Source organism: Jaculus jaculus, chromosome 18 (genome assembly GCF_020740685.1).
Source record: "Jaculus jaculus isolate mJacJac1 chromosome 18, mJacJac1.mat.Y.cur, whole genome shotgun sequence".
Classification (NCBI taxonomy): domain Eukaryota; kingdom Metazoa; phylum Chordata; class Mammalia; order Rodentia; family Dipodidae; genus Jaculus; species Jaculus jaculus.
This window is the reverse complement of record NC_059119.1, coordinates 36,297,837-36,315,102: the sequence shown is the minus strand read 5'-3', so window position 1 is coordinate 36,315,102 and position 17,266 is coordinate 36,297,837. Positions and strand designations below refer to the sequence as shown.

The following is a 17,266-nucleotide window of genomic DNA, read 5'->3' as shown; positions in this document are numbered from 1 at the left end:
TGACTAGCCTCAGTTCCAATTTCAAATTTCAGTTTTCAATTTCCAATTTTCCTGAGGAGTTCTTACCTGGTCCAGATGTCTGGCTCAATCTCATCTCCTTCTATTCAGGAACTCTGGTCCTGGCTCTCGCAGTCTCCTGGAGCCACCTAGAAGGGAACCCCGTGATAATGTCAGAGATGCATGCTTCCCAGTTCCAAGGATTCTTGGCAGGCGGGGAGGCCTGGGAGCAGCAGCCCCTCCTGACCACTGTGGGTTGTGGTGAAGGAGAATCTCACTGGGGCCTCCAGAGATGCTGTGGAACTTCTGTGGGAAGATCACACCAACCCCAGCATGAGTGAAAGTGGAGGAGCTTATTATCTGGGGGTCATAGAGCTTGGGGTAGCTCCTCAAAAAGAAGTTTTGGCACAGAGCTGAGATGTTACTTGCATTTTATAGTGTTTATAGTAGCCGGGAGGTGAAAGAGGAGGGGTAAGCAGAGTAGCTGGGTCTTACAGAGTGAGGCTTGGCAATTAGCTGAGTTGGCTTGTGTAGTCTATATGAGTCAAAGTAAAAGTTCAAGGCAAGATGGTGTCTGCCTAACCACACCGCACTTTACAGGGAAGGAAAGGCAAGATCATTGGGGATTTTAGGGGCTTGAAGATCCTAGTAGACCTCCAGTGGGAGGGCATGGAGGAGCAAAGCAGAGAATCTGCTGATTCCCACTCTCGCAGGTAGCCCATCTGTCCCCCAATCCCCTCAAGCAGCTGTCCCAGCCGCCGTCCCAGCCACCCCACCAACAGGTTCCTGGTGCACGGCTCCATCCCAACCATGACCACTGTTCGTGGACGAGGTCCTCCTGCACTTCCTGCAGGCTACTGGGACCCAGGCCAGCAGGGTAGCATTCCTGCTTCCTCCCTTGGCTTCCCTCCCCCTTCCCACCACCAGGTCAGCCTATCTTTCCACCACCCCCCCCATCACCTGACCCTCAGCAGTCCCATATCCCTGTCCCGCTGTGTCACAGGACTCAGCAATCCCATCGACCCCCTGCTACAAGGCCCCGGCAGACCCAGCTGTCCCGTCCCCTCCCCTCAGCATCACAGAACCACCAGGCAATCCCACTCTTCACCCCTCGGCCACCCCACCACAACACCAGTCTGCTTCGTCCCATTCCTCCCTACCTCCTCACCCCTCAGGCCATCTGACCATGCAGTCTCATAACCCGAACCACAAACCAACAAGCCCTTCATCAGGTCCTCGGGCCCCCACCAGAGCCTCGCGGGCTCCTTCCCGCTGAGCAGATAGTCCCCACTGCCATAAGAAGACTAATGGAAGCAAACATGAAAGGGAATAATCACTGAAGACACCTTAAGGGCAGACTACAGCTTCCTCCTAGGTTAAATAAGCTTCCTGCACTGTGATGGGCAGACCACAGTGCAAAAGGAATAACATGAAAAATTAAATGCAAACAAACCCAACAAGGGTGCCCAGTCCCACAATGGAAGTCTCTAATGAAAACATAGAAGAGGCAATAGGATCAGAATCCCAAAATGAAGATACAAGCTATGCAACCCTGGCCAAACAATTAGCAGAACTTGCAAAAAATCAACAAAGGTCCAGTAATTGCACGAATGCTGTCCTCACTAGATTAGCCCTAGCAGAAAAGAGCCAGGAAGGGTTCCAACAACAGTTAAATGATCTGAAGGAGAGCAAAGAAAAAAGGACTTCAATAATCAGCTGGCTAAGCTCAATGAAGACATAAATAAATGCAAAGATGAATTCCAAGAAGCATTAATAAAATCAGAAAATGATGTGAAAGTGGAAATTGACAGAGGGATGGAAACTATACATAAAAAGGCAATAGAAAATACAAACCAAATTGAACAAGTCCAAAACTTTATAGAAGTTCTCAAGAATAGAGTCAGCAATGTAGAGGATAGAAACTCAGAACTGGAAGACAAAACATAATAAATAGTTCATGAGTCCAAAAGTTTCAATAAGTTCAAAAATTTTTGTGAACAGAACATGAGGGAACTGTGGGATACCCTTAAACATCCCAACATTCAGATCATAGGAATATCAGAAAGGGTGGAGGGACATAAAACAACCCAAATTGAACTGGTACCATAGAATCCTATAGCCTGGAATTCAGACTAAAAGGTGGAACCCTCAAGAGGTCCTCAGGGGGAGCATCTGAATCGAAGGGCACTGGACAAATTGAGACAAAACCTAACCTTATATTTCTCTTGTTTCTCTTTCTTCTCTGTCTTTTTCTTTCTTCCTTTCCCTTGGTACTGGCCTGTAATTCCCTATACCAGGATGTGGTTTACACCCACAATGAGATGTTGATTGGATCTCCCAGAACAAACAAGACATACGTCTGTCAGAGCACTTGATTACCCACCAGAGGTTAATGGTAAGACCCTGCTGCTGAAGTCACCATACGCTGTTGGCATGGACCATGGAGAGACCTGGTTAGAATCCAGAAGAGAGCCAGTCCCCCGACAGTTGTCTCATCTAGTGCTGGAAGGTGCTACAAGTGGCCAACATCTGTCCAAGCAACTCAAAATCCAAGCAACTCAGAAACAAACCACCTGACGTGATGCTCATCAAGTGCAATAGTGGCACACAGCCATGGTGGGTAACCACCTGCCTTTGGACTGGCTAACAGATCCACTAAGTGGAAAGGAAACCATATCTGGGACTGGAAAACAAGTCAGAATCATATCCAGACAATGATTCTGCTTTCCATTGTCAAGCTCCCTTTAACCTGAGACTGTAAGAGGATCTACACCCTTTTAATTCTCTCTAAATTAATAATGGTTATCTCATTTAACCAGTGCTGACTTTATTCTCCATTGTAGAATCTGCTTCTCTTTTTCAGATGGGACCTGGCCCTGAGGAGATAAACAGCCCAGGACACTCCACCCCAGCCCCAGTTGAAACCACAGAGGAATTGGGGAAATGAGCAAGAGTGCTGCTTTCTTTTTTTTTTTTTTTTTTTTTTTTTGCTTTTTTTAATTTTTTTAAAAATTTTTATTAACATTTTTCATGATTATAAAATATATCCCATGGTAATTCCCTCCCTCCCCACCCCCACACTTTCCCGTTTGAAATTCCATTCTCCATCATATTACCTCCCCATTACAATCATTGTAATTACATATATACAATATCAACCTATTAAGTATCCTCCTCCCTTCCTTTCTCCACCCTTTATGTCTCCTTTTCAACTTACTGGCCTCTGCTACTAAGTATTTTCATTCTCACGCAGAAGCCCAGTCATCTGTAGAGTGCTGCTTTCTTAATGAATTTGATATCAGCACAAGGGTGATGGAGATAGACATGGAGGACACTCAACACCTACCAAGACAGAGATCCAGAGGCTCCTAAGTGCCCATCACTGAAGTAGACTTAAAATGCTCCCAGCATGGCTCAGGGAATTTTGTGGAAGAGAGGGTGGAAAGATAGTTAGAGACACAAGTTGGGACATTTTGCACAGAGATATTGCCTCTCCCCTCATAAGGCATGACCCACAATCCCCATGGGGTTGACCAGCATCCCCAATGAGGAAGGCCTCTTCAGCAAAGGGGCAGAGAGGAGGAAAAGGATGGTACCAACATGTGTTGTTTACATACTAAATATGTCCATATCTAATTAAAAAAAAGGATTAGGGAAACATAATTATGGTGTACAAACTTTTCAATGTGTTGTTGATTTTTACCTGAAAAGGCATTGGTTTGTGGGTTGGTTTTTTGTTGTTGTTGTTGTTGTTGTTGTTTTGCACTTATATTCACCAAGAAACTGATTTACATTTTTCATTTTTGTTAGGTCACTATCAATTTCTTTTGAAGACAGGTAGGACTGGCTCATGGAGTAAGTTGGAAAACTGCCCCTATTTCTATTTACTTATTTTTTTTTTCATATTGGATGGTTTATTTCTTCCTATAGTGGAAAAAAAGATGAAAGCTGGGTTGATGCACTAAGTCACTGTAAGAGTTACTTGATGAGGAGCTGAACTTGTCTCTGTCAGTAGCTGAAGGAATCTCAGAGAGAGAAGTGCTAGGGAGGACCCAGAGGGACAATAAGAGGCAAGGACAGTTCAGACTAACATAAAGCTCATGATTAGGGTAACCCAACTACATGATTCATATGCATGTTGATTCATACGTATGATTTTTTTAGTTGGTTAGTTTGGGTTCCTCAAGGTAGGGTCTCACTCTAGTCCAGACTGACCTGAAATTTACGATGTAATCTCAGGGTGGCCTCAAACTCATAGCTATTCTCCTACCTCTGCCTCCCAAGGGCTGGGATTAAAGGCATGTGCCACCACATCTGGCTCATACATATGTTTTTTAATGTATAATTTTTTATTGACAACTTCTATCATTACAGACAATAAACTGATAATTCCCTGCCCTCCCCTACTTGCCCCTTCAGAATTCCACTCTCCATCATATCCCCTCCCTCTCTCCATTACTCTCTCTTTTATTTTGGTGTCATCATCTTTTTCTTCTATTATGAGGGTCTTGTGAAGGTAGTGCTAGGCACTGCAAGGTCATAGATACCCAGGTCAGCTTATGTCTGGACACCTGAATTGTAAGGAGTGTAACCCTCCTTTGGCTCTTTTTCTTTCTACCACCTCTTCTGCAATGGACCCTGCGCCTTGGAGGATATGATAAAGATGTTTCAGTGCTGGACACTCCTCCATCCCTTCTTCTCAGCCCTGTGTTGCCTTTTGGGTCATCCCAGTGGTCACTGCCATCTGAAAAGAGAAGCTTCTCTAACCAAAAGTGAGAGTAGCATTAATATATGAATATGAACATTAAGTGTAGTGATTTCAGGGCAGTTTGGTGACAATAATACATGCATTTAGCCAGACAAGAGCAGACCTTAATTCCCCTAAGGCTCATGACCTCCCTGCCATAGGCATTTGATTAGGTTTTCAGTACCAGACATGTATTCCCTCCCATAGAGTGGGTCTCTAGTCCAATTAGAGAGCCGTTGGTTTCCCGTTTGGTCATTTGCCCTGTCTGGTCAAACTTGAGGCTTCTAATGTCCACTGTTTCCACCACTGATGACTTCTGTCACCCAAAGGATTGCATGAAATGCAGCTTTTTCCAGATTTCAGTCAGCTGGTCTACAGGGAGGAGGTTTTCAGCTCAGCCCCAGCTTGATTACTCAGTGGCCTTGCTGCCAGGCATGTGAAGTCTTCAGCAACAGGGTCTTGCCATCTGTTACTCATGGGAAGCCAAGGGCCTTGGCAATAGCCTTTTGAAGGTAACAGGGACCTCCTTGGCCAACAACTCACTGGGAGATATCCCATCCCTGACACTGAAAATTTTCCAGTAAAAATTCATGGCTTCTGGATGTGTCATTATCCAAAAAAGTTGGTTTTTATATGTCTTATTCAGAATATCTTGAATTTTGATTGACCCTCCCCCCCCCAACCTTCTTTAACTCAATCTCTTCCTCTTATCTCACTTAGACCATTCCACTCCCTGTAATCTGTTCTTCTACCTACATAAATACAATACCACCCCCTTAAGTCCTTCCCTCTCCTCCCTCCTTTATAGACTTTTTCTAGCTTGCTGGGCTCTGCTACCAATTTTTGGTTCCAGCTCACACACAAGTCACAGCTAGGATGCACATATGAGAAAGAACATGTGACATTTGCTTTCTGGGCCTGGGTTACCTCACTTAGTATAATCCTTTCCAGGTACATCTATTTCCCTGCAAATTGCATAATTTCATTTTTCTTTACTGCTGAATAGAACTCCATTGTGTAAAGGCACCATATTTTTATTATCCACTTATCTGTTGAGGGACATCTAGGCTGGTTCCATTTTCTAGCTATTGTGAATACAGCAGCAATAAACATGGTAGTGCAAGTATCTCTAAGGTAGTGAGAAGAATCATTAGGATATATGTCTGGGAAAGCTATAGCTGGATCATATGGCAAATATTTTTAGCTGTCTCAGGAACCTCCATACTGATTTCCGTAATAGCTGTGCCAGGCCACATTCCCACCAACAGCGTAGAAGGGTTCCTCTATTTCCTCATCCTCACCAATAGTTATTGTCATTTGTTTTCTTGATGGTAGCCACTCTGACAGGAGTGAGATGGAATGTCAAAGTAGGTTTAATTTGTGTTTCTTTGATGGCTAAGGATGTAGAACATTTCTTATATGTTTATATACCATCTGTTTTTCTTCTGATGAGAACCCTCTATTTAGTTCCATAGGCCATTTTGTTTTTTTGGTTGTTTGTTTTTGTTTTTCAAGGTAGGGTCTCACTCTGGCCCGGGCTGACCTGGAATTAACTCTGTAATCTCAGGGTGGCTTCGAACTCACGGTGATCCTCCTACCTCTGCCTCCCGAGTGCTGGGTTTAAAGACGTGCTCCACCACGCCCGGCCCATAGGCCATTTTGTAATTGGGTTGTTTGATTTCTTATTGTTCTGTTTTTTGAGTTCTTTGTATGTTCTGGATATTAATCTCCTGTCAGATGTGTAGCTGGCAAAGATTTTCTCCCATTCTGTAAGTTGTCTTTTTGCTCTATTCAAAGTGTTCTTTGCTGTATAAGAGCTTTGTAATTTTACTAGATCCCAGGGGTTAATATCTGGTATGGTGATACCACCAGCCTTATTATTGTTGCTTAAAATTGTTTTGGCTATTTGAGGTTTTTTGGGCTTCCAAATGAATTTTAGGATTGCCTTTTCTATTTCTGTAAAGAATGCCATTCAAGAGCTGGAAAGATGACTTAGTGGTAAAGTGCTTGCCTGTGAAGCCTAAGGACCCCAGTTCAAGGCTCAATTCCCCAGAACCCACATTAGCCAGATGCACAAGGGGGTGCATGCATCTGGAGTTCTTTTGCAGGAGGCCCTGGCGTGCCCATTCTCCCTCTCTCTCTATCTGCGTCTTTCTCTATCTGTTACTCTCAAATAAATAAATAAAAATAAACAAAAATAAATTAAAAAGCATGTTTTTAAAGAAAAAGAATTCCATTGGAATTTTAATGGGGATTGCTTAAATGTGTAGATTATTTTTGGTAAGATTGAGATTATCACAATATTGATTCTTCCAATCCAAGAACATGGGATGTCTTCCATTTCCTAGTGTCTTCTGCAACTTGTCACTTAAGTGTTTTAAAGTGTTAATTGTAGAGAACCTTCACTTCCTTGGTTAGGTTTATTCCAAGGTACTTTTTTTTTTTTTTTTGGAGGCAATTGTTAATGGGAGATATTCCTTGATTTCATCCTCCACATGTTTGTTGTTAGCACATAGAAAAGCTACTGATCCCTCTGTGTTTATTTTGTATCCTAAGTTGCTAAAAGTGTTTATCAGCTCTAACAGTCAGCTGGCAGAGTCTTTAAGTCCTTTGTGTATAGAATCATATCATATGCAAATAGTGATAATTTCATCTCTTCCTTTTCAATCTGTATCCATTTTATGAGTGTCTCTTGCCTTATTGCTATAGCTAAGACTTCCAGTACTATATTAAATAAAAGTGGAGACAGTGGACACCCTTGTCTTGTTCCTGAATTTAGTGGAAAAGCTTCAAGTTTTTCCCTATTTAGTAATATTTTGGCTGTAGATTTGTCATAAATAGCTTTTACTATGTTGAGATATGTTCCTTCTATTCCCAGGACTTTTACCATGAAGGGATGTTGGATTTTGTCAAATGCTTTTTCTGCATCTTTTGAGATGATCATGTGATTTTTGTCCTTCCGTCCATTTATATAGTGTATTACATATATTGATTTGCCTATGTTGAACCATCCCTGCATCTCTGGGATAAAGCCTACTTGGCTGGGGTGAATAACCTTTTCTGATATATTCTTGTATTCTGTTTGCCAATATTTTGTTGAGAATTTTTGCATCTATGTTCATCAGGGAGATTGGTCTATAATTTTCCTTTTTTGTTCTATTTTTGTCTGGTTTTGGTATGAGGGTGATACTGGCTTCATAGAACAAGTTTGGTAAAATTGCTTCCTTTTCTATTTTATGGAAAAGTTTGAGAAGCAGTGGTGTTAGTTCCTCCATAAAGGTCTTGTAAAATTCACCAGTGAATCCATCTGGGCCTTCACTCATTTTAGTTGGGAGACTTTTTATAACTGCTTGGATCTCCATACTTGTTATAGGTCTGTTTAAATGGTTTATCTTATCTTTATTTAATTGTGGTAGCTCATATGAATCATGGAAGTCATCCATCTCTTTCAGATTTTCAAATTTAGAGGTGCATATATTCTTAAACTATGTCCTTATAGTTTTCAAATATCTTTTATATTTGTTGTAATGGTGCTTTTTTTCATCTCTAATTTTATTGATTTTTTGTCTCTTTTCTCTTTCTTCTGGTCAAACTTGCTAAGGGCTTGTCAATCTTGTTTATCCTTCCAAAGAACCAACTCTTGTTTTCATTGATTCTTTGGATTGTTTGTTTTTTGTTTTTTTGTTTTGTGTGTGTGTGTGTGTGTGTGTGTGTGTGTGTTGTTTTGGTTTCTGTTTCATTAATTTCTGCCCTAATCTTTATAATTTCTTCCCATACACTCTTTTTTGCTTGCCTTGTTCTTCTTTTCCCAAGGCCTTAAGGTAAAGCATTAAAGTGTTTACTTGTGAACGCTCTAATTTCTTAATGTAGGCACTTTAGAGCTATAAATTTCCCTCTTAGGACTGCCTTCATTGTGTCTCAAAGGTTTTAGTATGTTGTATTCTCATCATAATTTGATTTTACAAATTTATTGATTTCTTTTTTTTATTTTTTCAATGACCCACTCATCATTCAGTAGTTTACTGTTTAGTCTCCATGATTTCTGTATTCTCTGTAGTTTTTCTTGTTGATTTGTACTTTAATCACATTGTAGACAAATAGAGTACAAGAGATTATTTCAATTTTCCCATATTTATTAAGATCTGCTTTGTGTCCTGATATATGGTCTATTTTGGAGAATATTCCATGTGCTGCTGAGAAAAATGTATATTCTGCAGCATTTGGATGGGTTGTTCTGTAGATATTTGTTAGGTCCATTTGTTCCATGACATCATTTAATCCAGATGTCTCTCTGTTTATTTTTTGCCAGGATGACCTGTCAATTGATGAGAGTGGGGTATTGAAGTCACCCACTACCACTGTGTTTGATGTTATCTGTAACCCTAAGCCTATTAGTGTTTGTTTCATGAAACTGGGAGCCCCATGTCAGATGCATATACATTTAGGGTTGTAATGTCCCCCTGTTGGAGTGTTCTTTTAATCAGTATAAAGCGACCTCCTTTATCTTTCCTTACTAAAACTGGTTTGAAGCCTATCCTGTCAGATATTAGGATAGTAACCCCTGTTTGTTTCCTAGTACATTTGCTTAAAAAACCTTTTCCCATCCTTTCACCCTACAACAGTGTCTCTTTTATTGAGAGATGAGTTTCATGGAGGCAACAAACAACAGAATCCTGCCTTTTAAGTCCAGTCTACAAGCCTGTCTTTTGGTTGGGGTACTGGGGCCATTGATATTAAGAGTTATTATTAAGCCGGGCATGGTGGCACACACCTTTAATCCCAGCAGTAGGAGGACCACCAGAGTTTGAGGCCACTCTGAGACTACATAGTGAATTCCAGGTCAGCCTGGGCCAGACTGAGACCTTACCTTGAAAAAAAAACAAGAAGAGTTATTATTGAAAGGCAAATAGTTATTCTCATCATTCTTCTTGTTTTGTAGTGCTTCCTGGTTTCCTTTTACTCTCTTGTTTTAACTGTTACTTGAATATGATTTATTTTTTCCTGTTTCTTCATGTGTGTTCTTTGCTTTCTCTTAAGTGTGAAGGATTCCTTCAAGTATTTTCTGTAGAGCTAGCTTAGTTGTCATAAATTCCTTTAGCCTGTTTTTATTGTAGAATGTCCTTATTTCTCTTTCAATTTGGTGTCGCGAGCACTCTCAAAGGTGATTGGTTGAGAGGATTCCGCCCACGAAGGTCAATGATACGGAGACACTGGTGTACTTGCAAAGGAGTTTACTGGGATGAAAGTCACACACAAGCAAGTCCAAACTATCACAACTAATATTATAGCTAATATAATATATAACCAAATTATATTCATCACTACTAACACAAGAATATTTCTAACGAGTCTAACATGTATACAACCTGATAATGCGAGACTTGGGCTGCGACGTCTCGGACGCTTTACGACCTGGCAATGCGGAGTCCGTGCTGCGACTTTTCTCTCAGTTCGCAGTGTTTTCTTGGTTCGCGGTGTTTCAAGCCGAGTCTTGATCGTTCGGACAGCGTGTCGGGCAGATGAATTCGGATCGGTGATGCGTCTCGCAGAGGTCTCGGTCCGGACTGCTGAGCAACCTTTCAGTCAGTCATAGTGTCGGGAAGACTGAGACAACGGTTGCTGAGCAGCTGGGGTTTTTATACCTTCCACTACTTATCTAGAGTTCCACACACACACTTGCTAATCTCCACTATGTCACCACACACAGCTTAGTCTTAATTTTTGCTTACAAGGTTTGACTTTGCATTTTTACTCTCACAAAAAAAAACTTATTTATCTAAACTGGCCCTGGACCATATGCTGGTCCTTACATGCTCATAACAATTTGGATAGATAGCTTTGCAAGATAATGTAATCTTGGCTGACAGTTGTTATCTTTCAGAACTTGAAATACATCATTCCAAGCCATTTTGGCTTTTAAAGTTTGTGTTGAGTAATCTGCTGTGATCCTGATGGGCTTGCCTTTATAGGTGACTTGCTTTTTCTCTCTAACTGCTTTCAGTATATTTTCTTTGGTTTGCATGTTTAGTAGTTTAATTATAACATGGTGAGGAGAGGTTCTTTCCAAGGTTTGTCTGTTTGGTGTTCCTGCGCCTGCATTGGCATTTCTTACCCAATTTGGGGGAAAAAAAATTCTATGATTTTGTTGAAAATACCTACTATGCCTTTGGATTGAAATTCTTCCCTTTCTGCTATACCCTGAATTCTTATGTTCAATCTTTGTATAGCATCCTGAATATCTTGAAATCCCATTAATACCTTCCTATTAGCTTGTCTTTCTCTTTGTTGGACTGTATTATATCTGCCATTTGGCCTTCTAGTTTAGATATTTTGTCCTCTCCTTCATCCATCCTACTGGTGAGCCTTTCCACAAAGTTTTTTATTTGATTGACTGTGTTTTTCAGTGCTAGTATTTCAGTGTGGTTTTTCTTCAGTATTTATATTTCTTTACTCATGTCTTATGAAGACCTTATCTCATTAAGCTGGTTTCCTGTGTTCTCTTGGAATTCCTTCAGGAGTTTGTTTTATTCTTTAATTCTTTTGTTTTCTTCTTTGATTTCTTTGAGTATAGATAAAATCATTTTTTTTGAAACCTTTGTCAGACAGTTCATCTAAAAGAGTCTCATTGGGGCCATTTCTGATGGATTTATAATTTTTGGTGGGGTTGTATTGTCTTGATTCTTTGTGTTTGTTGTATTATAATGTTGTGATTTTTGCACCCTGTGTTGATTTGGTGCTTGGCTTTTCTGATTATCTGTGGTGCTCTTAGACTTGGAAATCCAACTTTATGTACCTTCAGAGTAGGCGTTTAAGATGCCAAGAATAGCTCTTGTACTACAACCCAGCAGCAAAAGTAATCCTGGGTTGAGTTTGCCTGCTATTCAAGTATTCTAGTGGGCCAGGTGGAGAAATTTACTGACAAAATTCTAAAATTCAACTGAGCAATATACACATTCAATAAAAACCAGTGTCAGGTATGGTGGCACACACCTTTAGTCCCAGCACTTGTGAGGCAGAGGTAGGAGGATCGCTGTGAGTTCAAAAAGTGACCCTGACACTATATAGTGAATTCTGGGCCAGCCAGAGCTACACTGAGACCCTACCTCACAAAACCAAAAAATAAAATAAAATAAAATCCAGCACAGAGTATGTAAGTGTGGGGACTGAAACAAACAGATAACCTTATAAAGCCAAAATCCCTAAGGGTGTGTGTTGCTCTACACACTTAATCCTGACAGCTGGGAGGTTGAGATTTCTGTTCTGAAATGGGTTCCAGGTCAGCCTGGATCTGAATCAGACCCTGCCCCCAATAATGACAGAAGAACAAGACAAAGGCCCCATCAATCAGAAAGCATTAAAGGCAACAATAGCCAACCCCAAATACAGCTTGAGAACGGTAAAGCCAACAAGGAATGTGTAACCCATAACCTGCCCTGACATGGAAAAAGAGCTTAGCACTTCCAGTTCAGGCCATCCTCGGCTCCAGGGAGGGTGCCCTACCCTGCTCTAAGGGTGGGCTCAAGGGTTAAGGGTGCAACTTCCTCTTCCCTCTCCCTTTTATGTCACAGGCTTGCCTCCCCAGTGACCTGGCAAAGAGAACGCTGGCTTAGGAAGGAAAGACCACCAGGAGGGCTGCAATGAGCTGGCCTACCTCTCCCTCCACCTGAGTGTTGGCCTTGCTTGGCTGTCCGCATGCCTCTGTAGGGACTTGAGCTCAGGGGCAGGTCACTTCAGAGAAGAAGAAGAAAAAACCTATGTTGAGAGGTGGCAGGGTCAAACGTCACCTCCGCTCTCGAATGCAGCTTTCGTAGCTACTGGGTCGGTTGCTTAAGCTGGCAGTCCATGGCTCCTAGAAGGCCCAGGTGACTTACAAGACCCGTTAACCCCAAAGTGTAGTTAGCGCTGGTGGGAGCTACGTGTCCTGACGGTAAGCCAACTGCTGAGTGAAGCTGCCAGCCCCGGCTCTGGGCACCATCGCCAGCTCCAAGCTCCACTGCAGCAGGCCTCGTGTCCGACAGACAGTTCTGAAGCTGACGGGAGCAGAGATGACAGCGTGGGTGACAATCCTCAAGCAGCATGACGAGCACAGAAGACTGGACCCTCCGGAACCGTGCTGGCGTTCTGCAACAGCTCCGGCACTCTGGATGATCCCAAGATCCAACATCTAAGGCTGCGAGGGAGGGCAGATGCCAGCTGCCGTCAGCGCAGGGATTTTCCAGTGCTTCGGAAGGGCTCCCAAGACATCTTTGTTTGCACAGACTCAGCCTCCTATGGCCTAGACAGCACCAGTGTGGAGCTGGCTGTTGACACCCCCTACGCCGCAGGGTTATATCCACAGAGCAGGAAGGGTGGGCGTGTGGGGAGCAAGGTGCCAGGGAAGGTTGTGGGCTTTGTGACCCACCCCTGGGGCGTGAGCCTGGTTCCGAAGATTGAGTTGGCAGCTCATGGAAGAAAAAGCCTTCCAGGACTCGCATCTTCAGTCAGAGACCCTTTACCTCAACAAGCCTGATTTTGGTTTCCTTCAGTGGAATGTTAGAGCAGGAATCTTGCTGGAATCCCAAGAGGATAAGCATACTGGTCAGTGGGAGATACTGGACTACCATGGCTACTCTGAGGGCATTAGGAGCTAAGCAATGTGAGTTTTTCACAATACTAAAAAAATATGGTGGATTTTACTTTATATCATGTAATGAGTTCTAACAATAAATTTATGTTTTGAAACCCCAAAAAGAAGTCATCTCCATTCCCTACCACTTATGTAGCAGGACTTGATAAGGATCAAGGGCTGGAGGGATTGCTTAGCAGTTAAGGCGTTTGCCTGCAAAAGCCAAAGGACTCGGGTTCAATTCCCCAGGACCCACGTTAGCCAAATGCACAAGGAAACACATGCATCTGGAGCTCGTTTGCAGTGGCTGGAGGCTCTGGTGCACCCCATCTCTCTCTCTCTCTCTCTCTCTCCCTCCCTCTTTCTCTCTGTCAAATAAATAAATAAATGTTTAAAAAAATCTTTTAAATATGAGGATCAAAGCCTTTTGCAGCACAAGGCAAGGAGAGCCCTGAGGCCAGTGGCTCTGTCCAGCCAGCCATTCACTCTAGAAGGACGTGTGCACAGAAGTGAAGGACAAGTTCCTAGTTGCCAGGGTCAGCAAAGTGGTCATGCAGGCCAGGGACAGCACTGCACAAAACAGCGCGTGTGGTGGCAGCGGAGCCTCTGCCCTTGCTCATGTGAGAAGCGCAGGGTGAGAGGTAACATCACCACATCACTTTTTTGAGCCCAGCCTTCCACAGTCAAGATGTTCCTGGACCCCAGAGTTTGTGGGCAAAGGACAAAAACATTGCAGAAAGAGAGAAAGGCACCCATGGCAAGAAATGCTGGGGGCAGTTTTCTCCCACCTTCAAGATGACATAATCATCCTGCCCTCCTGCTCCTGAGTAGCCTTGAGGGCTTGTCAATGCAGCGTAGCTACTGAGGTACGCCATCCTCCTCCACAGCTCTGTGCTCAGGAAGTTTCTTTAGCCTCAATGTCCAAGAGTAGCTGGAAGGAGGCCCCTTCAAGAAGGAACAAATCAACGTCAAGTCTGCTAGGGTTCCTCCTCACCTTCCCAAGGTGGGAGAAGCCTAGGTAAGAGGACATTCCCAAGTTTCACTGCATGGACCGAGCTGTGGCTGGAGAATTGGGCACCAGCTAAGCAGGACCTGAACCCAGGACACAAGCGTGTGAAGACACGGAGCCCCACAGCCTGGTCCTCAACGATAAAAGAGGGATAAATCCCTGGGCATTTCTTCTGGAGCCCACTAACAGGAGGTGGTGGCTCGGAATTTCAGAACGGAGGACAGCGTGGTGGAGGGAGCTTAGCAGTCTAGCCCTGGCTCATGGGAGATGCAGAGCGCTGGCTCCAGGGTGCAGATATCACTAGCGGAGGCTGCTTCCTTGAGGACTGACTTCTGGGAAACAAGACATGCGGTGTCACACAGGCGGTGAGCGGGCCAGTCGTGACTGCCCTCATCCGGGGACATGTGAGAGAAAGTGTACTGGTGACGTGGCTCTCCCTGCAGGTCAGCAGAGCACCACAGTCCTGCCCTCCTAGCTTCTCAGGAAAGGACTGTGCCCCAAGAATTCTGGGAGGGACAACATGGAATTGAGGCTCTATGAACTCGTCACAAGGGCAAGAGCTTGGAACAGGTCTGGCAGCAGAAGGAAAACTGGGATTTTAGGGTACACCTAGGCTCACTAGGTTCTAGAACCAACCTCTCACACCAAATGCCAGTCCAGGAAGTGGCCTTGGCTGTATCATTAGGCCTAGACTGTTCGGCGGCTCTCCCGGCTGGTCTTCTCAACACCACCCCATCCATTCACTGAAACAAAGCCCGTGCCTGGCACACCAGCATCTCCCTGTGATTGGTGAACTTTGTGTACTACGTCTCTACTTTAAACACAACTATTTACCAAACAAAGACTATTTCAAAAACTAAGGAATAAAAATTAATCAACCCACTCAAAAACTGGGGCAGAGAATTGAATATAGAGCTTTCAAAGGAAGAAATCCAAATGGTCAACAAACACCTAAAGAGATCTTCAGCAATCAGGAAAATGCAAACTAAAACAACTTTAAAATTCTATCTCACTGCAGGCAGAATAATAATAATCAAAAATTCAAATGAGCCAGGTATGGTGGTGCATACCTTTAATTCCAGAAGTTGGGAGGCTGAGGTAGGAAGATTGCCCAGAGTTCGAGGCCACCCTGAGACTACAGAGTGAATTCTAGGTCAGCCTGAGCTAGAGCGAGACCTTACCTCAAAAAAAAAAAAGAAAGAAAGAAAGAAGAGAAAAAAAATCAAATGAGGGCTGAAGAGATGGTTCATCAGTTAAAGGCACTTGACTGCAAAGCCAGGTGGCCCCAGTTCAGTTTCTCAGCACACACATAAAGCCAGATGCACATGTCTCTGGTGTTCATTTGCAGTGACAGGAGGCCCTGGTATAACTATTCCCTCTCTCTCTCTTCCCCTCCTTCCCTCCCCCCCTCTATATATCTATGTCTCTCATAAATAAATGAATGAATGAATAAAATTGCAACAAATGCTGGTGGGGAGGTATCAGGAAACAGAAACCCTCATCCAGTGTTGGTGGGAGTGCAAATTTGTATGACTTTGGAGAGCAGTATGGGAACTCCTCAAAACACTGAAAATAGGGCTGGAGCAATGGCTTAGTGGTTAAGGTGCATGCCTGTGAAACCTAAGGACCCAGGTTCAATTCCCCCAGCACACATATAAGCCATATGTACAAGGGGGCACATACATCTGGAGTTCGTTTGCAGTAGCTAGAGGCCCTAGCACACCCATTCTTTCTATCTGCCTCTCTCTCTCTCTCTCTCTCTCTCTCTCTCTCTCTCTTTCAAATAAATAAATAAACTATTTTTAAGCTGAAAATAAATCTACCACTTGATCCAGCTCCACTTCTGGGCACATAAGACCCACTCTTCACTATAGAGGTAGCTGCTCAGCCGTGTATGTCGCTGCTCTAGTCACAACAGCTGGAACTGGAATCAGTCCAGACGCCCATCGCCTGATGGATGACTAATGCATGTGTGGCACATATGTACAGTGGAATTCTACTCAGCGGTAAGGAAAAATGAAATAATGAAATTTGGAGGAAAATGGATGGACTTGTGAAAAAAAATCATACTAAGTGAGGTCACAGGCTCAGAAAGACAAATACCCCATGTTATCTCTCATATGTGACTCCTAACTTGAAACAGCTTAATTGTGAGTAGCAGCAAACATCAGGAGTACTGATATGGAGCAATAATGAGGCTAGGAGAAAGCAGAAGTGGGGAAGAAGGAGAGGAGGAGTTACTGGACAAGCAAGTCCAGTGACAGAGTGCAGGGGTGACAGCCTGTTGAGGGATAGAGGTAAGATATTCACCAAACTAGTGACAGCATGAATCAGTGCCATAGAAACATTCCTCCTCCTAGACAGCAAACTAAAAGATAGAATCCTTAATGGGGTTAGGGAGGGTCTGCCAGGGAAGAAGGGCTCTGTAGATGGTGGGAAAAGCTCAATTCTAAAGCCATGTGCACTGACTGGTAAGTCCCAGTTGAACCCCACAGTGAGCTTTGGTTAGGGAGACACAAGAGGTCTCCAAAACAGACCTAGGTGGCAAGACCCTATTGCTGAAGATACTATAGTCCATGGACACAGGACATCCTTCATAGTGCTGAGAAGCGTATGTGAACTGCTGGGGAACATGAATAAGCAGGGGATCCTCCAAGCTACAAAACCAACCAGCAAAGCAAGCTGTGCACACCTCTACAATAGTGGCACACAACCCATGTGAATAACCTGTGGTTCTCTGATTGGATCTGAGGCCCATTCACTGGGAGAGAGCTCATACCTGGTACTGAGACCAAGTCAGAATCCTATGATAGGAAAGTCATAGATGGAAGAGAGAAGCTCCCACTGGCCTTTGGCTAAGAAAAGTGACTATACTCACCAAAAAGTCTCTTAAGGGATAGAGAGATGG

General features: G+C 43.4%; 1 protein-coding gene across 2 annotated transcripts in view; it reads right to left on the bottom strand.

The window, feature by feature from the left end:
• Tuba8 (tubulin alpha 8) overlaps window positions 1-17,266 on the bottom strand; it is a 56,775-nt gene that overhangs the window by 3,570 nt on the left and 35,939 nt on the right. For both annotated transcript variants that reach the window (XM_045137660.1, XM_045137659.1), the window contains exon 5: window positions 67-146. In XM_045137660.1, the coding sequence (XP_044993595.1) occupies window positions 105-146 (42 nt within the window). In that variant the 3' untranslated portion in view covers window positions 67-104. The remainder of the gene's footprint in view (window positions 1-66; window positions 147-17,266) is intronic.